Consider the following 25,392-nt stretch of genomic DNA (forward strand, 5'->3'; position numbering starts at 1 on the left):
AAAACAGGGGTGCTCTGAAAAGTCAATGCCCACCAGTTGCCCAGTGGGTTGGTATAAGCCAACTGTGAGGCTGGAAGCCACCGGAGACAGTACTGAGTCGGGGTGGATTTTTTTTTTTTATCTGGGTCCCTTCCCCGACTCCCCTTCCCACCTCCTCACTTTTAAGATGAAGCAATTCAGCAATTCTGGAGCCTAAGAAGGTGAAGACAAATGGATAAAGGAGACATTTCTCTCCTCTCCCATTGGTGTGGAGCACAATAGAGAAGTGGAAGATGGGAGGGCACCTCAAGGTGACCCTCGGCACACACTTAACTCAGGTGGCTGGAGCGATCACTGCCCCTAAGCTTCGCCTCATGTTCCCACCCTGTGATCCCTGAGGGGAGCTCTAAGAACGGCCACTGGGTGTCAGCTGACGGACCACAGGAACCTTCGTTAACTGACCGTTGACCCAGCCCTCTCTCAGGAAACCAAAGCCTAGAGATGAGCTGCCAAGGTCGACCACTAGTCAGCGCAGGGCCAGGATGCGTGTTCCTTCAGCAGTGACCGCACAGACCGAGGACCTGGCCATCTGCAGACAGGAAGGAAGGAAACAATTTTAGGTGCTGCCTGTGAGCGGATCGAGGAAGGGACCACTGTGACTCACGATTGCCTTGCAAAAGCCATCATCACCCCTCCCGGGAAAGACATGTGAGGGAGGAGGAGAAAGGGAAGAGGAGTACAGATAAATTTATTAGTTAAATACTGATTTTACAGCCATTTCACCTTAAGACAATGTTAACGCGTTTGTGGGTTAGGGAAAGTATTGTATATGAGGGCGGCCTTCAGGAAAGAAAGCAATGTAAATGATGATTAAAGCAGAATCTTGGTTTAGAGATATTCTCTGCTACAGCCTGTAGGATTTGGGGGTGGGGTGGGAGCGGGTTGCTCAGGGTAGGACGCAGTCGGTGACACTCTGGATAAGGAGGACACGGAGGGAGGAGTCTGTGAGCTCCGGCATCACAGGCAGAAACAGCAACGTGGAGCTAGGAAAAAGGCCAATTCCAGTCCAGCACCGGAGAGTCCCCGAGGCCCAATTCAGTGTCTTCTCTGAGCCGCCGTCCTCTTTCTTTTCAGGAGTTTTGTCGTGTTTGCTTTGAATTTATGTCGCGAAATCGCTAGCTTTTCACCTCTTGGACAACAGGTTTCTGCTGGAGAAGGATGCCAGGTGCACCACTTGGGTGGACTCGCTGCCTGGCCCAGAAGCCCAGCTCCGCAGAACAGAAGTGGCGTCAGCAAGATCCAAGTGCAAGCGAGTCAGAATCCACGGAAAACCCTGCTCCCGATTCAGTGGCGGCCCAGCCCCAGGGTGTCCAGACAGCCTCTCCAGAGGGAATTCAAGTCTTAGGTCAGTGTCGGTCAAACTCGCTTTAGCAGCAAAACCTTTTTTGTTCTCACTCAGAACCCCCTGTGCATGATGGGGCGGAGGAAGGATTTTGAGGGGCAGACTTGGGGGGCTTGATGTTCGGCTAAACTGCTGAGCTCCTGTTTTGCTGAGGGAGAGACACGGCCAAGCTGAAGGCAGGCTGAATCGCACAGAGCGGTGGAAGGGATTTTTCTTTTCGGACGCCTTGGGGTGAAGAGAAGGAGCGAAGGGATGAGGCCCTGAGCCGGGAAAAGGAACGTGGGGGAGGCGACATTGCCAAGTTGAGATTCTGCGGTGCCATACCGCATGCTGGGTGAGGCAGCCTCTCCTCCTTCTCCCCACAGAGCACCCAGTGACACGGGCGACGCCCACCGTTCCTGGAGCCGGGATTCAGTACTGAGAGGTGCAGGGGTGTGCTGAGCCCGAAGGGGAGTGTTGGGCACGGGCAGGAGCTGCCTGGAGGGGCCTGTCACATGGAAAGGCAGGCACATGGATGCGCTAGCTCAGGCGGGAGCAGGGTCCCAGCACCGGCCCCTCTCCCCACCCTCAGATCCCGGTGCTGGGATCACCAGAGGGAAACCACCGTCTCAGGCCATAGTGATGGGAGGGTAGAGAAGAACAGCTCCTCTCTCGTCAGGGTGGAGTGGGGCAGAGGACGAGAAAGAAGTCTCCGGCTCCATGGAAGGGACTTGAGTGTGCTCCTCGTGAAGGGTGGGTGCGTCTGGACCAGAGTCTGGGCTCGTCCCGGCCCCTCATGTTGAAGAGGCATCTGATGAAATCCTACACCCACTCCCCTAACCAAATCATGGACTTCAAGTTTCTTCCCAGGTGTTCCGGAGTCACTGCCAGGCGGAGCAGGACGGCTGCTGGGAGCCGGTCCTCGCCCCCTGTGGTTCTCCAAGTCCCAATCTGTGCAGGAATCTGAGGAGGGAGGGAGGCGACATTATGCGGTGATTATGTCCCCGTGACTGTCGGCCAAGGCCAGGCTGTTCCAAGGGTCCTGCTTGGAGCTGGCCTGCGGTGACTGGCTGACGGAAGCTGCGTAGCCTTGCGGGGAGAGCTTCAGGGATGAGAGGACCGGGTGGATGGACGGCCCGTGGCCGGACATGGCGCTGACCGAGAACGTCTGCAAAGCAAAGAGGGCAAGGTGAGGTCAGTGGGGTCACTCCTGAGGGCTCAGGAGGGGGAGCCCCATTAGGTGATGTGCCCAGGCTGGCTCCCACACCTAAGAGGGGGACCGGAGGAGCGGCCAACGGACAAGGGCAGGATCCGGGACCCCGCAACACTGCCGTTTTCTCCGCCCTGTGCTGTGGGCGCAGAGGGTCTGTGTGATTCATCACCTGCCCCTGAGCACCATGACCAGTAGGTACAACTGCTCTGGTTGTTCTGAAGGCTCTGATAGTTACCCAAGACATTTGCTACAATCTCATCAGCACCCCACTTTCAAACAGTAGCTGTCTTCCCATCTTGGAGGGGCTCCTGGCTCTGCTGGTTCTACAAAGGGCTAGTCAGACATGGCCTCCCGCAAGTATGGGTGGGGAAGAGGTCAGAGTTAATAGGAGACTGTGACCCGGAACATCCCGATCCCAAAGGAGGGGAGCCTCGGAGGGAAGGGGTTCAGGAGCCATCATTTCCCAAAGAAGAGAATGAGGGGACTGCTGGTCCATCTTCTGGGCACACGAGGAAGATGGCCCTGCAGCTGGCCCTCGTGAAAACAACATCCTGCCTGTGATCTCCTCATCACCCCCAACCCACCCACCCGGCCCTCTACAGTTCCATGCCTCGGCCCAGGCCAGGAGGGTCCTCCTCCTTTCTTTCCTCCTCCTAACAAACATCTATGCATCCTTCAAGGCCAAGGTCAGATCACCCCTCCCTTAGGAGACAGAGGAGCTGCCGAACTTTTGTCTCTCACAGGTGTCCAGATCACTGTGGCTTGATCGGATGTGCCCGCAGCTGCTACCCTCGAGTGGGGCCCTGAGGGCAGCCAGCAGCCAACAAGCCCCTCGGTCACGTGCTCCAGACCCCAGTGCCGGCCTGGCCCCCTGGTGCTCTGGAACCTACTTCTCCAGGGGCAGTCCTGTTCCTCACCCAGGGGCGCACCTGGGACATGGAGCTGCTGTGGCCGTAATGGGACCCCAGCCCTGGCTCTGTCTTGATAGGGCGCATCTCTTCGCTGCTGCTGGTGGTCGCGGTGCTGGAGTTGCTGGAAACGCTGCTGGTAGGAGGGAGGCTCTCACTGCCAGAGGGACCTGGAACAAGGCAGAGTCAGTCAGGACACCGAGCAGAGCAGAGGCAAGGACAAAGGGGTGGCCGTCCTTTGAGACAGCAGGGTAGACCCATGCTACTGGCTTATTTATATTTGCTGGGGCGAAAGCAGGGGTCTTTTGTGGGTGGAGGGTATCAGTTCCTAAAATGAAAATTTCAAGGGAACTTTTTGAAATGACAGGGACATCACCCCTTATCCCAAACCCCTTGAGGCCACAGGTGTTTCAGGATTCAAACCTTTTTTATTTTTTATTTTAATTTTTAAAAGGGCATATACTGGCACTAGCCAGTTTGGCTCAATGGATAGAGCGTTGTCCTGCGGACTGACAGGTCCCAAGTTCGATTCTGACCAAGGGCACATGCCCGGGTTGTGGGCTTGATCCCCAGTAGGTGGTGTGCAGGAGGAAGCCAATTAATGATTCTCTCTCTTCATTGATGTTTCTCTCTCTCTCTCTCTCTCTCTCTCTCTCTCTCTCTCTCTCTCCTTTCCTCTCTGCAATTAATAAAGAAATATATTTTTTTTTAAAAGAAGGGGGGCGGGCATATACTGTACATTAGGGGACAACTCCAGTGAGGTCTGGGACAACACCCACATTGAAATGCATGAATAGTTCTACAGCAAAACATGGGAATAGTCACAAGTGGGGCAAATAAAAGACAATACACAGCCTGTGTCTGTTCAGATTGGGTTTTGCTGCCAAACCCATCCCCTGGACTTTAAGTTTCAGATAGGGGATTGTCCACCTGAACCAAACACCTGCTCTCTGGCGTGGGGCGGGTTACTTATGAACAGTGCGGAGCCAGGAGAGAGGAAGGGGACCACGGGGGAGAGACACCGGAAGGTCTCATGAGACGGGGCTGCCGGAGGGGTGAGCGCGGCTGAATCTGGGAAAGGACAACCGTGGTCGTGTTCTCGGGAGCGGAAAGGGGAGGTTATCTGACTCTGCAGGGCCAGCTCCCCATCAGCTCAGCTGGCTTATGTTGCAGGGACGATGGCATTCCCAGTGAGAGCTTTCCTTCGGGAGCAGCATAGGGAGGAAGGGCTCTGGGAGGAAACAGAAGTGGTCCTCAGCCTTCATCTAGAAGTTGAGAAGGCAGGGTGGTGCCTTGCACAGCGTTTGGACCCTGACATGTACAAACATGTGTCTGACTGCCCATCCTCAGCTGTGTGATTCTGGTTACGCCACTGCCTCCTCTGAGCCTCAGCTTCTTGTTCGTAAAACGGAGACAACAAGTGGGGTCACGTGGGGGTCTTTAAAGATCAACGAGAGACTATTTGTGAAGAAACTCTCTAAAGTATGAAGTACCGCATGATGTTAATTATACGCTGGCTTACAAACCAGTCTGTCGTGACCATGACTAGACTAGATCCCAAAGATGGGGGGACCGAGGAATGTTCCCTTTTCCCTCAGGCCCTCGACCAGTCCAGCTGGCCCAGGACAGCCTTTGTGTGACTGGCAGTGATCAGCCCTGTTTCCAGAGCTCCAGTATGTCCCATGGTGATGTTACGTTTCTACTGGGCTCCTCATTGTGTCCTGAAGAGCGAGGGGTGGATGTTGCTGACGTTACATCTTGACTCCCCGGGCCGGCTCACCTTACCAAGAACACATTCCCACACCCTCCAAGGTCTTCAGACTCATTCATGTAATTACATGCAGAGCTCTTTCCTCACCTGCTGGCGTCTTAGATTTATTAAGGTTCTTGGGCTTCCGTTTTCTGGTTTGGATCCCCTCTTTCCGCATCGCAAGAGGCCTGGGAACCTGCGATTACAAGTCGGTAGACATGGTTTTCCATTTGTACATGATCAGCGACAGTATTTCGATACACACATTACGGGAAGGCAGCATCTAAGCAATTCCTCTGTAAACCTCAGCACTGAGACTAAGGAAATCAGCCCCTGGAACTTCTGAGAGAGAAATAAATTCTATTCTTTTAAAAAATGTATTTAGCCTCCTTTATGACATCCTGGGTATCAAACTAGACCCTGAAGAAACAGACACTGGAGGGCACAGATCCTTCCCTCCAGAGGTTCTATGTTTAGTGGGAAGGACAGACAACTAGAACAAAACCAGACTCATCAGTGCTGGGGGAGAACTCTGTCCTGGGTTGGGGTGGGGAGGGAATGGCACAGGAGCACAGCAAGGAAGGCTTCCCGGAAGAGGTGACATCTGAGTTGTAGGGGGCAGGTATTTCGAGCAGCAGGCACAGTGGGTGCCAAGGCGTTTCATTCATCAGCCCCGTCAGGACACGGTGAGAGCGGAAGGGCGGTGCTCTTCTCAGTGAGGACGCCAAGGAAACAGGCATACACTGGATAGTCCCAGGGAGTGAAGGTGTAAAGACACTGCCTATAGCAGCTCCTCATTGCACTGAATCTGACCACAGCCAACAGTGGTGTTTCCATGGGAGCAGCAAAAGCTGGAGAGATGGACCTGTGGCCAGGTGCTGAGATAAACTGTCCGAGGACTATAGTTATATCGCATCTGACTTCTCACTGGCAGGTGTCACTCACAGAGGCCTAAACCAGTGCCTGTGGAGCAAGCCTGCATCTTTCTAATGTTTTTCAATACTTTGCCTTCCCCACATCTGGTTTCTTTTAGGCCTGGCCCACAATAGCCGGTCTACGGGTAGTCTCCCATATGGGACTAATGAAGGCCACACCTGCAAACACTGAAAGAAAAGCAATCACCACTAATCAGAGATGTCAACACGGAACCGTTAAGAGAAGTGCACCAGCGTACATGATCTTGAACTTGCCTTCTAGTGAACTGAGGGCCAGATGAGCCAGCACTTCCAACTTTGGGCGAAAGTGTACTCAGACCCTGGTAAAGCCCATCCCAACTTCAAATGAATCTTGCCCTCTTCTTTATCCCCACCCACCTCAGTACTTTTTTTTTTTTTTTAATTGTGGTAAAATACACATAACAACCCAGACCAGTTTTCTCAGTGGATAGAGAGCATCAGCCTGAAAACTGAATGGTCACAGGTTCCATTCTTGGTCAAGGGCATGTGCCTCAGTCACGGGTTTGGCCCCTGGCCCTGGTTGGGGCACATGCAGGAGGCAACCAGTGGATGTGCCTCTTTTACATCGATGTTTCTCTCTCTCTCTCCCCCTTCCACTCTTTCTAAAAATCAATGGAAAAAATATCCTCAAGTGAGGATTAAGAAACAACAAATACACATAACATAAAATTTACCATCTTAATCTTTTTTTAAAAAATTGATTTCAGAGAGAAAGGGGGGGAAGAGAGAGAGAAACATCAAAGATGAGAGAGAATCGTCGATTGGCTGCCTCCTGCAGGCCCCACACTGGGGATCCAGTTCACAATCCGGACGTGTGCCCTAACACAGAATTGAACCATGAACTCCTGGTTCATAGGTTGATGCTCAATCACTGAGCCACACTGCTCGGGTACCATCTTAACCATTTTTAAGTATACAAGTCAGTGGTTTTAATAAGCACAGTCACAATGTTGTGCAACCATCACCACCATCATCTCCAGAACTCTTTCATCTTGCAAAACCAAACCTCTGTCCCCATTAAATAACTCCCCATTTCCCCTCTACCCTTGCCCCTGGCAACCACCATTCTACTTCCTCCCTCTGAATTTGACCTTTTGTGGTTGACTTATTTCACTCAGCATAATGACTTTAAGATTATTCCATGCTGTAACGTGTCAGAATTTTCTTTCTTTTAAAGGCTGAATAATATTCTATTGTATGTACATATCACATCTTGTTTATCCACCCACTTACCAATGGACATTTGGGTTTCTTCCACCTTTGGGCTATTGTGAATAATGCTACCATGAACATGAGTGTACATTGCTTTCAATTCTTTTTGGAAATATACCCAGAGATGGGACTGCTGTGTCATATGGAAATTCTACTTTTAATTTTTTTAATATCCACATTATATTCCTCTATAATCCACCCTTACCCCCAATTAGAGAACAATTGTTTCTTTAACCATTTTCTTCCTGGAGCTTTTTCTCCATTTTTACTATTACAGTGATTCAACAAACATCCTTGTATACACTCCTTGAAGAATACACAAGTGTATTATCTTATGAATGTTCTTAACTATATTTTAGCCACTTTTTGCTCATTAAGATGAAAACACACATGAGATTAAATTCATAAAACCCCTCCCAGCCCCCTACCATCAATCCTGTCCCCATGAGGCAATTGGAGAAATAGCCTATGTTCCTTACATTTTTAAAAATTCTCAAACTTGTATGCACTTACATATATCTAAACATATATGTATGTGTGTACTCATCCATCCTTCCATCTGTGTATATGTCTAATGTATCTTCACCTCCATAGTATAGGGTTATATTATGTATATATTTCTTTGCAATGTGTTTTTTTTATTACTCTAGGTCAAGTACACATTCTTTTTTAATTTCTGTGCAATAGTGTGCATCATAGGATATGCCATAATTTACTCAACCATTTCTTTATGAGGCTTGAAGATTGTTTCTAGTTTTTGCCAATACAAACACTGCAGCAATAAATACTTCAAACATCACTATGTATTGATTCTTTTATTGTTTTATAGGCTAGTTTCTCAAAAGTAGAGCTGCTACATCAAAAGGTATGTGTGTTTTTAACCTTAGTAAGTACTGCCAGGTTAATTTCCTGAAATAATATCTGTAATAACTGACATACAAATCAGCAATATACAGTATGAGAGTACTTGTTTTCTCAAATCCACTCCACTCTATATTATCATGCATTTTAATTTTTGCCAAACACATGGCAACACAGGAAACCTCAAGGTTGTGTTAACTGACACTTCCCTGATTTTTAGTGAGGACCAGCCTCTCTGCACATGTTCAGTGGCTAACCTGGGTGGCTTCTGTGAATTATAAGTTTACTTCTTTTGCCCATTTGGGGAAATGGGGGAAGACAGATTGTTAGTTTCTTATTATTCTGTAGGAGCTCTTTTTTTGTTTGTTTTACTTGTGTTGTTTTAATTTAACTTATATTTGAACAACTAAGACATGCACCATTTAAAAGTGACAAAAGGGGTAATCAGTGAAAAAAGGGTCCCTCCAACTCTCCTATTACTTCTCCTAGAGCAACCCATGCTACATGCTATGTTTCTTATGTGTTCTTCCAGGTGTTCTCTGTGTAAATGAGCAACAACATATAAATTACGTTCTTTCTCTTTCTTCATAAAAATGGTGCCATGCTGTGTACAACATTCTACACTGACTTTTTAATAGCACTGAATAATGGAGATTGTTGCAAATCAGAACATGAAGAGGTCTGTAAAGCTCCCTGTATTCTGAAAATATGAACCCTTTTTCTGATATGTGTATTGGTTTTTACTTTCCTGAGGTATCCTTTTTCTATACACTAATATTAAATGTTCTAGAATCAAATATACCTGACTTTTATCTTATGCCTTAAGAGTTCTAAAAACTTGTCTAACAAGTTTTCCTCTCACCCACAAGGTTATACAAATGTCATCTCCTACATTTTCTTCTAGTATTTTTATTGCCTCTATTTAAAGATATTTTACATTTCATATCTTTAATTCACCCAAGCTTATTTTTGGCTTTGGTAGGAGGTGGAGATCAAGCTTTGCTTGTGTTTTCCAGATTTTATTAATACAATTATTTTAAGCTATCCTTTATCCATTGAACTACTTCTTCCCCCCATACTAACCATATATAGAGACTACTCTGAGTCTCCTCATCTGTAAATGGGAATTAGACTTATATAATGTTAAAGATGAAGTGAGTGGCAATGTTTCTGCTATGGTATGAAATTCTGTGTCTCCCTAAAATTCATGTTAGAAACCCATCCCCAGATATGATAATGTCAGGAGCTGGGGCCTTTGGGAGTTGATTAGGTCATGGGGGGGAGCCCTCACAAATGGGATTAATAGCCTCATAAAATAGACTCCAGAAGCTCCCTCATGCCCTGCATGTGACCTAGCCGAAACCAGTTTGGCTCAGTGGATAGAGGACGGCCTGTGGACTGAAAGGTCCCAGATTTGATTTTGGTCAAGGGCATTTACCTTGGTTGCAGGCACATCCCCAGTAGGGGGTGTGCAAGAGGCAGCTGATGGATGATTCTCTCTCTGATGTTTCTAGCTCTCTATCCCTCTCTCTTCCTCTTTGTAAAAAAATTATTAAAATATATTAAAAAAAAAAAAAAGTCTGTGACCTAGAAGAGTACCCTCACTCCACTATGCTCGTACAGTGATCTCCAACTCCCAGCCTCCACACTGACAGACATAAATTCCTATTTAGAAGTTCCCCCCATCTGTGGTATTCTGTTGGAACAGCCTGAATGGACTAATGTAATCTGTATGGTTCCTTCCATATCTAAGTATCTCTGTTAAGAAGGAAAAAATAAATTATAGTTTGAAGGGAGAAAGACCCCTGAGGACTGAGCGATGGGTATGAAAGAGCATGGGTGCTGGTCGAGGTGGTGGTCCTGCATTGGGGGCGGGGGGACTACTTACGCCGTGGAGCTTCATGTACAGGCCGCAGGCGTTGCACACGGGCTCGCCCTCCGCGTTGCGGCGCCACAGCGTGGTGGTGGTGGTCTGGCAGTTGGCACAGGAGAGGCCCACTCGGCGGGAAGCGGACTGCAATACACGAGAGAAACCCTTCAAGTCCAAATAAAAGGCGGGCGCTGTGCTTCTGCCTCGCAGGGAGGGAGTGCTGCGGGGCTGGGCCTCCCCTAGGTGGGAGCAGGCGATCATATTCCTGTGTGAGCATCTCAGGCCAGCCAGAGCACCAGGCCTCCCTTCACCAGAGCCGAGCCGCTCCTGGGGCGGGTGGCTGGGTGGGGAAACTTCTGCCCTGGGAGAAGAGTGAATGCTAGTCCTGATTGGCTTAGTGACATTATTGGTCATTCATTGTTAGATGGACAGTCCAATGAGCACTGGGCACTGGAGGCAGAAAAGTAGAATTAATATGATATTCAAGTGGTGGGTGAAGATTTATTGTATCCAAGTGTCATCAGAGACTGGATGGGCCGCGGGACCTCAAGAAAGGGAAACATCAAGGGTTAATCTCCTCTGTTCTCCCCTCCCTATATACATGAAAGCCAGTATGTATTGGTCAAAATAAAATTATATTAAGAAGAGCCCACGAAACAAAGAACCAAGAAACTCAATTGAAACTTTTCCTCAGCCACAGGCCAAGTACACACTGTTGAACTTCCCTGGGATTTGGGTTGATCAACTGAAAAATGAGTAAGTAACAATGACTACAGACGAGTTGACCTTCCTCATGGGATTGATGGGAGCACAGGAGACGTACAAGAGAACACTGGATTGGGAACCAGGAAGTCTGGACTCATTCATAGGCAAGCCTCACTTTTCACTTTTGCACAATTAAGGGCTTGAATTAGATGTTTTTTAAAAAAATTAATAAATAGAAGCCTAATTTCAATGGAAGTTGGGAGGGGCTGTCAGGGGAGTCTCATGTGGTACATTCATTACTCCAAACAAGAGACATATTTTCCATCTCCAATAGGAAGATGCTTTTCTACTCTACTACTCCAGCAGGTAGAAGGAGGGTCTTCTCCTCCCCCTACAACACTTACAGCTCAGCCAATGAAAAGCCGCCATACTTCTAACTCCCAGTTTCCTCCAATGGACTCTGTGTTTACACAGCTCCTCCTTCCCCTGTGTAAGAATGTTCCCCTCCTTTGTCACCTGGGCTTGGCATGGTTTACCAGTGGACCACATGCCCTGAATTACAAATCTTTGTTGTTGCAGAATAGACCCATTTTGCCATAGAGATATCTGGCTCTTTGGTCAAGGTCAAGTCTGGAAAACCTTGCAGCTCAAACTAACTTAATTCTAAAGGTGTGAGAACTATGTAGCCTCCACCCACCAACCCAACCCCTCAAACGATACCTTCTTCTAAAGATGACTTGAAATCCAAAATTCAAAACCAGGAAATGTCTCACCAAGGTAGGAACCTTGAAGCCAGGTGCTAAGAAGAGCAAAATGTGCCCCACCCCCGTCCCAGGCTGTTGGACTTCTGTGGTCTGGGAATTTGCTTACCAGCCGGCGCTGGGGCTTGATGAGGGGCCGGTTGATGCCGTTCATCTTGTGGTAGAGGCCACAGGCGTTGCAGAGGTAGTGCCCTGTCCCATCCCGCCTCCAGAGTGGGGTAGACATGGCCCCACAGTTGACACACTCTCTGCCTTCCGAGAAGTCATCAAACATATCTACTGGGTGGGAAATAACACAGAAGACTCATTACTTGTTTATTCATATTAACCTCATGTCAGAAGATCTAGAGACCAAAGAAATAATGCCCTTTCCTTTCAGGGAGTGCAGGATGGATAGCTTTGGGGCCTCGCTTTGACCTTCCCCCTCTGGGGATCTATTCTGCTCAGGGGACTGTCATGGGAAATGGACATGTTTACTCTTGGACATCCCAGACACAGCAGGGCTCTCCCCACTCAGGAGACAGGAAGAAAGTCTGGCAGCAACCCCCAGCAGCCTGATGTCAGTCCCTCATCTCTCCTTCTGAGCCTGTAATCCTGAGGTTTTTATCTAACACTCACGTCCACTCTGACCTTCTGGCTCTCTCTTTTTTCCTTTCAAAATTATGATTCCTTTGAATAAAAATTATAAATATTTACTTCAGTAAAATTAGAAAACACTGAAATGTGTAAAGAAATGTAAATTACACATAATCCTATAACTCAAAGATCACCAGTGTTATTAGCATTTTTTTCTATAATATTATAGCCTTTGGAATACTTTACATACACTGACATACATTTTTGCCTGGTTGAGGTCAAGCTATATAACTATCTTTTCACTTAATGCCAAAGTCTTTCCCACATTAGAAAATCTTCATAAGCTCATCATAAGTGCAGTATAAGATCCCATCCTTAATGACCATCATTGACCTTTATTTAATGATTACCCAGTTTCTCACTTTTATTTTGTAAACATGGCTCATTTTGTACACAAATGTTAGCATTTCTGGTTATTTCTTAGGATACTCCCCTAGAAGTAGAATTAATGAACCAAAAGGGACTACATTTTCTGAAAGTTTTTAAAATTTCAAACTGCCTTGCAGGACCCCCCCCCCCCCCAAAAAAAAGCTATAATTCATTTCCTCATTTCAATATCCCTGTAGGATATTCTAAATCACAATTTGACATCTTTTCTTGCTTATTGTTACATAAAATAAAAGTACATGTGATAGCCATGGTAACAGACTTGATCACACTTCTACGGTAAAGTTGCCATCATGTGTCACTCCCTGCCCTCTCCCAGCCCCATTTCCTTTACCTTCCATGTCTATGGAATTTTACAGTCAGTAAATTCCACTCATGTCCATTTCAGTTGCCCTGGTGAAATCGGCTGGGCCACTTTTGTTATCCCCTACGATCTATACAAAGCCTAGCTCAGAACTTCCAGAAGTCTTATTTTGAAAGGTGTTTATATCTTTTCCAAATGTTCTCTGTCCCTAAATATAGCTACCGTGGTGTCCAGATTGTCCTTGTCCTACTATCGGAGGCAAGAGTGGATTCTTCTCTAGTAAGGGGGGGAGGCGATATTTGGAGGGGAAGGTTTTTTTAAAAAAAAATATATGTTTTATTGATTTGTCACAGAGAGGAAGGGAGAGGAATAGAGAGTTAGAAACATCAATGAGAGAGTCATCGATCAGCTGCCTCTTGCACACCCCCTACTGGGGATGTGCCCACAACCAAGGTACATGCCCTTGACAGGAATCGAACCTGGGACCTTTCAATCTGCAGGCTAATGCTCCATCCACTGAGCCAAACCGGTTTCGGCTGGAGGGGAGGGTTTTTAAGAACTCTCTCTCCATCAGGACCCAGCCCTGGGGTGTCAGGCTGCACATTCTGCCATCTCTGTGACCCCATGGTGCCTGCTCTAAGGAAACAGTGGGCTGAAGAAGAACATGCCCTCCCCTCAGTTCTGGGTACACAAACAGTCATTCGCACCTGCAAACAAGTAGCTGTGTGTCTACACCGAGTCAACAATGTGCAGGTGTGAGGGGCTGTTTGCTCAGGCCAGCGAGCTGAGCACACACTGGTCACAAGAGAGGCTATTTTTGTACCTGGGTCACACGGAGAACCCTGCAGCAAGGTCACCGGCCTGCACAGCCGCCCGAGAAAAGGAGACTCCGGTCCACAGCCTGCTTCCCAAGCCTGGGGGAGGCGTGGAGCGAGGAGCAACCTGCCACCACCTCACCACCATCAAGGCCACCTCCACCTTCGCTTCCGGGCGGGCTTGTACTGCCCTTGCCTGGGCCTGTTAGCCCTGCCACCTCAGCCAGGCCTTCCCTGAGGGAACTGGAAAGGCCAGGAGGGTTCACAGAAGGGCCTTAGGAGATAGAAGGACCCTTGCAATGTCATCATTTTGTTGAATGTTTGCAGTAAACGCTAGATGGCACTACAGCCTCAAAGTTGAACCAAGACCCTGCCTTCTGGTATAAAATCAGGCTTGGGAAGGGAGGACCAGTCTCACCAATCCCAACCCATAGGACAACCCTCTTACTCTTTTTTATATTATTATGAAAAAATTTAATCATATTCAAAACTGAACAGAATATAAACATAAACTTTTTTAAAAATTATGTTTTTATTTCAGAGAGAGGAAGGGAGAGGGATAGAGAGATAGAAACATCAATCAGCTGTCTCATGCACTTCCACCCGCCGGGATTGAGCATATGCCCTGACCAGGAATTGAACTTGCGACTCCTTGGTTCATTAGTTGATGCTCAATCACTGAGCCACACACCAGCTGGGAAAAATAAACTCTACTTAATCATTATTCAGCTCCCAACAATTGGTGCCCACTTTTGTCTCATATACCTTTCCCTACTTCCCCCGTCCTGTCCTGTAGAACTGGAGAAAATCCCACACATTCTACCATTTCATTTACAAATACTTCAGTATAGAGTTCTCAAGGTGATGATCATCTTCTTTTTAAAGATAAACAATCTGGCTTCTTTCCTATGTTCTGGAGACAAAAACCACATAATCTGTTCCTCTTTCTTTTCCCTTGACACTTACTGCGCTTTATTTTTAAAAAAATATATTTTATTGGTTTTATACAGAGGAAGAGAGAGGGATAGAGAGTTAGAAACATCAATGAGAGAGAAACATCGATCAGCTGCCTCCTGCACACCACCCACTGGGGATGTGCCTGCAACCAAGGCACATGCCCTTGACTGGAATCAAACCTGGGACCTTTCAGTCCGCAGGCTGACGCTCTATCCACTGAGCCAAATTGGTTTTGGCACACTTACCGTGTTATAGTTGGGGCAGACTCATAGAAGAGGCCGCCCTAACAACCCTTGACTGGTACCTGGCCTTTTTCTGCTTTAAGAAGCCAAAAGCTTGCCTCCCAGAATGGGATACACAGCCAAGCAACTACCGTGTTTCCCCGAAAATAAGACATCCTCCGAAAATAAGATCTACTTCCAGGTTTCCTTCTGAGTTAAATATAAGGCATCCCCCTGAAAATAAGGCCTATCTCCAGACTCTTGATATTGCAATAAACAAGCCATTCAAAGACAATTTGCGCATGGAAATTAATGACTACATTGAAAATAGAATGGAGAGAAATCAGCGTGGAAACTTTGTGAAACCTAAACTTGCAAGAAGTTGTGACTTGGGTGAAGAATTCATGGGAGAAAATCACTGACAGTTGCATTGCAAATGCACTGCGAGCAGGCTACCTTGACAAGAAGTACTCATTTAAAGACAGTGCTATTGCTAAACATGAGAGATTTGGTCCACTGACTCTGAAAGAAATGGAGTCACAAGAAATTCACCAGGAAATTCAGGAATTGGATTGTTATGATGATGTTCCAGAAGATGATGACATGATTGTCATTGAATAAATGAGTAAATTCTTGGTACTGTAGGATTCACAGTTTGTCTGGTTTGTGTTGACAACTACCGTACTACCGTACCGTATACAGGTAATAAATTTCCTTTATTTTCATTTAACAATAAATGTGTACCGTATTCTTCTTCATGGAAAAATAAGACATCCCCTAAAAATAAGACCTAGCGCATCTTTGGGAGCAAAAATTAATATAAGACACTGTCTTATTTTCAGGGAAACAGGGTATCTTACTGGCCAGGGAAAGGCATTGGAGGCTGGTCATACAACCATTTACTGAGCATCTGCTATTTAAGCATGTGCACAGATGTCACAGGGCTTATGGGGCAGACTTACTCTCAGAATGCTAAAGACCTAACTTGGGAAACTGAACCAGAACACCAATATTCGAGTAACAACGTTACTCAACTTATTTACAGAACATACCTTAACCAAGCTGGGGCTTTGGGTGGCAGAAACTTCTTGTCTAGGGGGGAAAGTGCAGGAGTCTAACTCAGATTGAGAGGTTGGGGTCACACCAGCAGCCAAAGGAAAGAACTGAATGGGATGGAAGTCCATCCTTCCTAAAGGCACTCTCCTCATCCCCCCATCCCCAGTAGACACATTTTCCCCACAACCCCCTACATCTATCTTCAAATCTGTACAAGTGTCCATCTTTTGTACCAGAAAATTGCCATCCAATTACCCAATGAGCAATTACATCATTTTAAGTGATTATTATAAAGACCACGTGACAATAGAGGAAAATGATTATCTGACATGTTAAATAAAAAAATGCAGAACATGCCGAAACCCGTTTGGCTCAATGGATGGAGCATTAGCCTGTGGATTAAGGTCCTGGGTTCGACTCCGGTCAAGAGCATGTGCACTGGTTATGGGCACATCCCCAGTGGGGGATGTGCAAGAGGCAGCTGATCGATGTTTTTCTCTCTCATCGATGTTTCTAACTCTCTATCCCTCTCTCTCTTCCTCTCTGTAAAAAATCAATAAAATATATATATTTTTTAAAAATGCAGAACATAAAACGCCATGTAAGGAACTTTTGTTAGGCTACTTAGATTGTATAAATTTATCTTTACAACAACAACAAAAACACCATCCTGTAATGTCATAATTGCCTGTTTGATTTAAAAAAATAAAAATGAAACAAATAATTTTGATCAGATTGCCTCAAACAACTCCCAGTCCACTATGGAGGAAGTAACTATATTTTCCCGCATATAAGACGACCCCCTAATTTTACAATTCAAACATAGGTTTGAGCCTATATTCGCTGTATAAGACTACCCCCCACTTCCGAGGCAACACCAGTTCTTTTTTTAATAGACCGCCTCTCTGACTCTGGCCAATCCAAGCAGGCTTTTTATGCATGCAAATTATGCATATTCTGTACCCGAAGCTACACTGTGTTCTAGTAAAAAGCCTGCTCAGATTGGCCAGAGTCAGAGAGGCGGTCTATTAAAAAAAGAACTGGTGTTGCCTCGGAAGTGGGGGGTAGTCTTATACAGCGAATATAGGCCTAAACCTATGTTTTAACTGTAAAATTAGGGGGTCGTCTTATATGCTGGAAAATACGGTATTTTATTCTCTTACATTTGACATATATCTCTCCTGCACCCCCACCCCTTGGACCAGTGGTTGGCAAGCTGCAGCTTGTGAGCCGTGGTTTGCCGCTCCGTTGATGAATGAGTTTGCCAACCACTGGGATAGGAGCTTAATCACAAGGGACAACAACAGCCTGTAATTATTGGAATCGAGAGTCTAGGTCAGTGGTTGGCAAATTTATTAGTCAACAGAGCAGCAAACTGCGGCTCACGAGCCGCAGTTTGCTGACCACTGCCTTGGACTGAAGAACGGAGAGAAAGAAGTTCAAACTCTGCTGCTTAGCAACCACTCTGGGGAAAACGGGAGGTGACAGGCTGTGAGCCCCAAACCAGCACTAATATCTGGAGGTGTGTACCCTGGTAACAACTAGTACCTTTTATTCCTTCTTTAGAAATGGGTAGGGTGGGACTGCCTGAGGGCAGTGGGCAGCCTGAAGCCAATTTCTAAGGCAGAAGGGCACAGCTGTGGCCTTGACTTAGGAAAGCCCCACCCACCGGGTGCTGGCACCATGGGAATTAGCCCTGCCACTTAGAAGGCAGGGGGAAGCCAGCTCTGGGAAGTGGGTCAGCATCACCCCACATCCAGAGGAAAGACTTGTAATAATAATTGTGAAGTACTTTGCAAATAAAAGGAAAAACTCACAACAATGGCTGTAAAGTGCTTTGCAAACACCAAATGAGATAAACAATGATGGATTATTGTTAGGGTTGGAGGGGTTGAGAGGGAGCAGGAAAGACCAGGAACAAACTTTGTTGTGCTGGGTTATGGGGGGAGAGAGGGGACAAGCAAAAGAGCTAGATGAAGGGATCTGGCATTTTCTCAAACCACTGGGGCCATGCTCAGAACTCTATCGCTCTCACGCTCGTCCAAGTTTGAGACTGCAGGCAGGGAATGAACTGGCAGCAAGGTAGACAGTATATAGGTAAGAGGTCTCACAGCTGCTGTTCATGGAAAATATTAATTCATGATTATTTCAGAAAAAAAAAAAGCACAAAAAGAACTGAGCCCTTACTCCCAAAATGGGACTCTAACGCCGCCTCAATTCCATCTATGCCCCATTAAGGGTAATTTTTTTTTTTTTTTTTTTTTCCCCAAAGAGGGAAACAAACTCAGCCTGATTTCTTAGGCCAGTGGTCAGCAAACCGTGGCTCACTTCAGCTCTTTGGCACCCTTGAGTGTGGCTCTTCCACAAAAATACCATGTGCAGGCATGCACGTACAGTGCAATTGAAACTTTGTGGCCCATGCACAGAAGCCGGTTTTCAACTGTCAAAGAAATTTCAATCGTTGTACTGTTGATATTTGGCTCTGTTGACCAATGAGTTTGCCGACCACTGTCTTAGGCATCCAATTTAGAATGAATCTTCCCGGAAATTAAAGCGAACCACTCTCACACAAGTGCCTGAAAGAAAAATGTGGGCCTAGAGGTAAGAAGGATCCCACCCCTGACTTCCCTCCAGAGAACTGACGCAATCAAGGCAAGGACTCCGACCTCTCCCCTGACCTGCCCCATCCATCTTGGGGAACCACCCACAGGCAGGGTAAGCCAGGAGGGCTGGAAAAAGGAAAGGTCAAGAAGAAGAGGGGGGGAGTAGGAGGAAGACGAGAGAGAAATCGGAGGCCAGGGCCAAGACTGGCAACACCCACGGGCACTGCCCAAAGGCTGGACTTGTCTCCCGCCTGCTGGAGAGAGAAAGCTCAGGCTGCGATGCCGCCGTGTGTGCGCCAGCCCGCTGGGCCGGTGCCACAGAGCCTGGCTCTGCTCCGCCGCAGACGTCCCCTCAAGCCCTCCTCCCTCTTTGGAGGGGCTTCCTCTTGCTACCACGAAAAGCTGGGCCTTGAGTCAGAGCCCATAGTGGAGCAACCTTCCTCTGTTCACCCTCAGAGGCTGGGGGTATCTGGTCTTAGGCCACCTACTGTTTCTGGGTGTGGGGCACTGAAGCCCAAACGTGTCTGCTCCGCTTGCCCCTGTGAAAGTGCTGGACATAGATATATGTTAGACAAACGAGGGGCAAAATCCCTGCCCAGCCCAGCGGGCGTGGCTCAGTGGTTGAGTGTCAACCTATGAACCGGGAGGTCATGGTTCTATATAAACTGATTATATATATATATATATATATATATATATATATATATATAATTTAACTCAATAAATATATATATATATTGATATCTCTCTCTCTCTCTCTCTCCCTCTCTCTATATATATATATATATATATATATATATATATATATATATATATATATATATAATTTTTTAAATCCCTGCCCAGAGTTGTTTTGGTCTAGATGGGGATACACACCTCAAAATGAATAATTACATTCAATATGATAAATTACAATGGCGCCTGGGCTGTATCACTAGCCGCGCCCCAGCTCTCCTGGATCACTGTGCAATCTAGTTGGGGAGGCAAGATGCTGAAACACAATGGCAAGTACCGATTCCCAGGGCAGCTAGCTATGCTACAGAATAGAGGCCAGAGAGGGTCCAAAGCCTGGGCAACGGGAGGGGAGGGGCCTGCCCAGAGACCTCCCCAGGAGCCAAAGGGGTTCAGGAACAAAGTCTCTAGCCCCACCCAGATGTCCCTTGCTGAACCCCAGTCCCGAGTCCCATCCAAAGTTCACCAGAGATTGCGCATGGATTTCCTGACAGGCCCAGATCTGTCCCCGGGGCTGGCGCCTGGGTCTGGGGCACGGGGAGCAAACAAATCCGGAGGTTTTTCTGGCAGCTCCCGAGCCTTTGGTCTTCTGGGCTTTGTCAGGCTTGGCCTGTGACAGGAGGCTGCCGAGGGGAGGGCAGACACAGCTCAGGCAGCGCCCAGGCTGGCGGGGATCGGAGCACCTATTTTGGAAGCTCCCACAGCCGCTGAACAGAAGCAGGTCTTGCCACAGGCCGGGCAGGGCTGCCCTGTGGACTTGGGGGCCTCTGCGTCTCAGCCCCAAAGAACAAAATGCTGGTGTTCATAGAGACTATCCCGTACAATTCTGACTGCCGTTTCATGAGGTGCAGAACATTGTTACAATTTTACAAACAAGGGTAATGAGAGCAGTCTTTATGAAATTTTTTAGCATACTACATTTCTTTTTAAAAATATATATATTTTTATTGATTTAAGAGAGGAAAGGAGAGGGAGAGAGCGATAGAAACATCAATGACGAGAGAGAATCACTGATCGGCTGTCTCCTACATGTCCCCCACTGGGGACTGAGCCCACACCCCAGCCATGTGCCCTGACAGGAATTGAACTGTGACTTCCTGGTTATAAGTCAGAGCTCAACCACTGATCCAAGCAGACCAGGCATAGCACACTACATTTCTTAATATTTTCCAGCCACTGGAAAATATGACTCTCCCCCACCCCTCCTTCTCTCTCTCTCTCTCTCTCTCTCTCTCTCTCTCTCTCTCTCTCTCTCTCTCTCTGTCTCTCTCTCACACACACACACACACACACTGATGCTGATCTAAGAACCTGGGTTAGGACTTAAGGTAAGAGTTAAAGAATGTGACATTCAGGTTTTTAAAAAAAATCACAAAGAAGCAAGAACATTCTGAAAGGAAGAGAAAAAGCACCAAAAACAGAAAGGGAGGAAGAGAAAAGAGAGATTATTACTCAAATGATTGAATTGTCATAACTTCTATATTTAAAACTTCCCTTATGCTGGCATTTTGTCCTTCTCAGTGTTTTTGCAGGCACTATTTTGCCCAGCTGTCTCCTTGTCCTCTGTGGGCTTTCTCCCTGCCTCCCACCCACCACTGATCAGTGAAAGAGCTGCCTGGACTTTGGGAGGAGCTGGACAGGCTGTGGCATCCAGAAGACACCTGTCCTATGCCCCCACTCTCCCATACCTGGCCTTGCCAGCCTCCTCTTTTCTGCCACTCTTTGGTGCTGAGAAAGATGGCACCCAACCCATCATCCAAAAAAGGATACTTCTGAGGAAAAGGGGCTTATTACTAACTAGAGGCCCGGTGCACGAATTTATGGGTGGGTGGGGTTCAGCCAGCCCACCCTGATAGGGCAGATAGGGCTGGGCTTGCATGGGGAGGGGACATGGGAGGTTGGTCAGCTGGTCCTGCCCCTGATAAGGGGTGGGGCAATAAGAGGGGGGGCCAGCCAGGGGGAGAGGCATTGGGCAGTTGGTCAGCAGTCTGCCCCCTGGTCAAGGGCAGTTTGCATATTAGCCTTTTATTATGTAGGATTATTCTGGGACAAAAGGCTTAAAATACGAATATGTGGCCACTCCCAGCATCACTCAGGGTGTGAGGCCCACATCCTCGAGACATGCTTACTCCCTCTGTGTTTCCCTACACACTGCTTTCTCCTCAACATCAGCATCTGACTAAGAAGTGGGCCGAGTCACCACCTCCCAGACAAGGTGCACGCAGAATGCAAGGAAAGAGGTGCATGAAATGACTCTGAATGCCCATGCTTAGTTGACCACTGGCCTCTCACACCCTCCTGGTTCAGCCTTAGCCTCTGCTTTAGTCATGGGATTCCTGACTGAGCACCAGCAATTGAAAATGTTTGCCACTTCCTAGATTCCAGGTACTAAGTTTAAACTGTGCCCTCCTAGTCACTAGACCTTACCTTATTCATTGACTATGACCAGCTGGTATCCCCTAATCACTGCTCCCCCAGTACTGGCTTAACTCATTAAGACTTTAAGGCTCTTGGAGGGCAGGAAGCAAAATTGGAAGTGATGCCTTGGCTGGTGTTGCACAATGGTTAGAGAGTAGGGCAGCACACCAAAGGGTCTTGGGTTCAACTCTGGGTCAAGAGCAGGAACCTGGGTTGCAGGTTTCATCCCAGACCCCAGAGACAACCAATCAATATGTCTATCACATCGATATTTCTTTTCTCTCCCCTCACACACACACCTTCCACTCACTCCAAAAACCAATGGAAAAATATCCTTGGGTGAGGAATAACAAAATAAAACAACCCTGGAAGTGATGTTTGGATGATTCCATGAACATTCAGTGGAAGAAACCAAGGTTAAGAGAAGGTGAATGACTCACCTACTCATCTAGATAGTGATTTTCAATCTTTTTCATCTCGTGGCACACATAAACTAATTACTAACATTTTGTGGCTCACAAAAAAAAACAAACAAAAAAAACCCCAAACCCCAATATATTTATTTATTTATTTAGCCAATTTGAAAAGGTATAATTGTGACTCAGGTATTGCATGTTTTAAAATTTTTAGGCACGCCAGTTGAAAATCGCTGTTCTAGAACATTCTGTAACCTGATCCTCACCACCCTGCTCTCAGGCTGGGCCACTCCCACAGTAATCAGCACACACCAGAAACCCCATCCCCATTGACCAATCAGATTTCAACAAAAGCCAGAGCCCTAATGTGTCTAAAATGAAGCATCAGTAATGCCAGCAGGATGGTGTACATCTGAGGGCTCTGCTCCCAGCACTTTTGACTGCCTGGCCACTGAGAGGCCATGTTCCCGGACACATATAATAATTCTTTTGAGAGAATTATTTACGCAGGCCCAGTGGTTTTCATATATACACAATGTGTGTGTATATAATTATATGTAACAGACGGATGGGTGGACACGGAAAAGTACTCCCTAATGCATTAAAAACCAGCTCACTCTTGCTAGTGATAAAACTGCCCTAATTATTCATGGGAAAACATCAAAAGAATACAACCTCCCACTCAAAGGAGGAAGACAGAAATGTTTATTTTTAAAATATTCATGGAAATATATTGGAAATAATCCAAATATCTACTGATAGGGAATAAGAAAACTAAGTTGTAATAAAAAGTATATGAACATTTGTTTTTTTAAATGACAACTACATGACTATGTTAAGATTTTCTCTTCCTGTAACATGGTTTAAATTCATTAAAAAAGCAGTCAATGAAGAAGCATTTCTACATCTGGGGAAGAGTGCTAAAGGCAGAGGGAACAGCACTGCAAAGGCTCTGAGCTTCAGGGAAATGAACAGTTAATAATAACATCATGCAACATGAAAGAAGACAGTCACAAAAGATCACTAGATGTCTTTTGTCCAGAATGGGCAAATCCCTGGAGACAGAAAGTAGATTTGTGGTTGCAAGGGATAAAGGGATAGGGAAATTGGAATGATTGTAAATGGGTAGGAGATTCTTTTGGGATTTGTAAAAGAAATTGTTCTAAAATTTGAGCTGGCCTGGCTGGCATGGCTCCATGGTTGAATGTCGACCTATGAACCAGGAGGACACAGTTCGATTCCAGGTCAGGGCACATGCCCAGGCTCTATCCCTAGTGTGGGGCATGCAGTAAGCAGCCAATCAACGATTCTCTCTCATCATTGATGTTTCTCTCTCTCTTTCTCTCTGAAATCAATAAAAATATATTTTAAAAAATAAAATAGTGAGCTGGATACACAACTCTGGAATGTACTAAAATCCACTAATTATACACACTTCCCATGAGTGAACTTTACAGAATGTAAATTACATATTAACGATGCTGTTACAAAACAACTAACAAGAAATTAAATTTTAATAAGCATCTCTGCTTAGGAGTTGGAAGATTGGAGATATCTACTTTATTTCTTCAACTTCCTGGGATCCCCTCATTCCAAAACAAGTAATGTACCTCCTCCACCTTGGACCTAGGCACCTCCCCTTCCACAGGAGTAGCCCTCTCTGGGTTTAAGTGTCCTAGATAGCACTGATTACTCTTTTTTTTAAAAAATATATTTTATTGATTTTGTACAGAGAGAAAGGGAGAGAGATAGCAAGTTAGAAACATCGATGAGAGAGAGTCATCGATCAGCTGCCTCTTGCACACCCCCTACTGGGGATGTGTCCGCAACCAAGGTACATGCCCTTGACCGGAATCGAACCCGGGACCCTTCAGTCCCCAAGCCGACGTTCTATCCACTGAGCCAAACCGGTCTCGGCAGCACTGATTACTCTTGCCATCCCACAGAAAGAAAGAGAAAGGCCCTCTCTACAGTGCAAGACCAGCAAATAGGATGTACATGATGTGCCAATCAAAAGCCACCTGTCAATCACAAAGTCCAGTGCTAGTCCTGGCTCCTCCGAGTCACGGGGGTGAGTCACCGACCCTCTCCAGGCATCCTGCCAGCCTGACTCAGTCACCTCCATCCTGCCAGCCTGACTCAGTGCCCTGGGAGTGGGAAATGTGGGGAAACAAGTGTTCTGGGCATTAATGGAGAGTGTGACCCGGTACATCTGGGAGGGCCATGTGGCAATATCTTAACAACAGTATATATACATGCACGTGCCATCTGATCTAGAAATTCTGCTTCCTGGAATTTATCTCACAATGAATGCACTGGCACTTGTGTACAATGATTGGTTCATTTACAAGGATATTCACTGCTATTCATTTTTGTGTGCCAAAGCAGAGGACTGGAAAAACAACTTACATGTTTATCAATATGGATCTGGTTACCTCAATTAGAGTACACTACGTAGTCATAAAGAATGAAGATCTTCTATACACTAATAGGAAATTATTTCCAAAATATGCTGTGAAATATTAGGAGCAAGGTACAGAACAGTAGACCTGATAGTCTCCACAAAAAGAAGGGGAGAAGAATCTATACACAGATTTGTTTACATATGTTAAATATCTCTGGGAGGAGAGAAAAGGAAACTGATAATATTGATTGCTTCCAGGGATGCTTTCACTGCAAGCGCTTGTGAACATCCTGACTACTCAACTAATTTATTACCTATTTTTGAGAAATATATTTTAAATTGATTTCAGAGAAGAAGGAAGAGAGAGAGAGGGGAAAAAAACCATCATCGATGAAAGAGAACTGTTGATCAGCTACTCCTGTATGCCCCTCACGGGGGATTGAGCATATAACCTGGGCATGTGCCCTGACTGAGAATCAAACCAGGAGCTACTAGTTCACAGGTTGGCATTCAACCACTGAGCCTCATGAGTAAGGCAAGAAAAATAATGCTCTATGTTAAATAAAGGAAATAAACACACACGAACTATCACTGCCACTGTTTCATATTATTTTCATTTACAGCAGGCTCCCTTTAGGACAGGTGCCATTTTTCTGATTTCCCAAAGAGCATCTTATCTCCCCGGGTTTTCTAAGCAGATTCTTAGCCTCACCCACCCACGGTCATCTATCTGAGTGCCCTCGTTCCTGCCCTGTCCCCAGCAGCCCCCAGCCCAGCCTTCACAGGCAGACTCCGTTCCCGGTGGATCTGGCATGGCTTCTAGTGCTCAGTTTTACACATGCACGCT

At 46.4% G+C, this 25,392-nt stretch overlaps 1 protein-coding gene across 3 annotated transcripts in view; it reads right to left on the reverse strand.

Annotated features, from left to right (window-relative positions):
- Positions 1 to 709: 709 nt before the first annotated feature.
- GATA4 (GATA binding protein 4) overlaps positions 710 to 25,392 on the reverse strand; it is a 58,722-nt gene continuing 34,039 nt past the window's right edge. For 2 of the 3 annotated variants that reach the window (XM_036424932.2, XM_036424933.2), the window contains exons 3-7: positions 11,706 to 11,875; positions 10,149 to 10,274; positions 5,340 to 5,427; positions 3,503 to 3,651; positions 710 to 2,528 (exon numbers count right to left, since the gene is read on the reverse strand). In XM_036424932.2, coding sequence (XP_036280825.1) covers positions 2,346 to 2,528; positions 3,503 to 3,651; positions 5,340 to 5,427; positions 10,149 to 10,274; positions 11,706 to 11,875 — 716 coding nt within the window. In that variant the 3' untranslated portion in view covers positions 710 to 2,345. The remainder of the gene's footprint in view (positions 2,529 to 3,502; positions 3,652 to 5,339; positions 5,428 to 10,148; positions 10,275 to 11,705; positions 11,876 to 25,392) is intronic. The other variant, XM_036424934.2, reaches the window with a different exon arrangement.

This window comes from Pipistrellus kuhlii, unplaced genomic scaffold, assembly GCF_014108245.1.
Source record: "Pipistrellus kuhlii isolate mPipKuh1 unplaced genomic scaffold, mPipKuh1.p scaffold_m20_p_8, whole genome shotgun sequence".
Lineage (NCBI taxonomy): Eukaryota > Metazoa > Chordata > Mammalia > Chiroptera > Vespertilionidae > Pipistrellus > Pipistrellus kuhlii.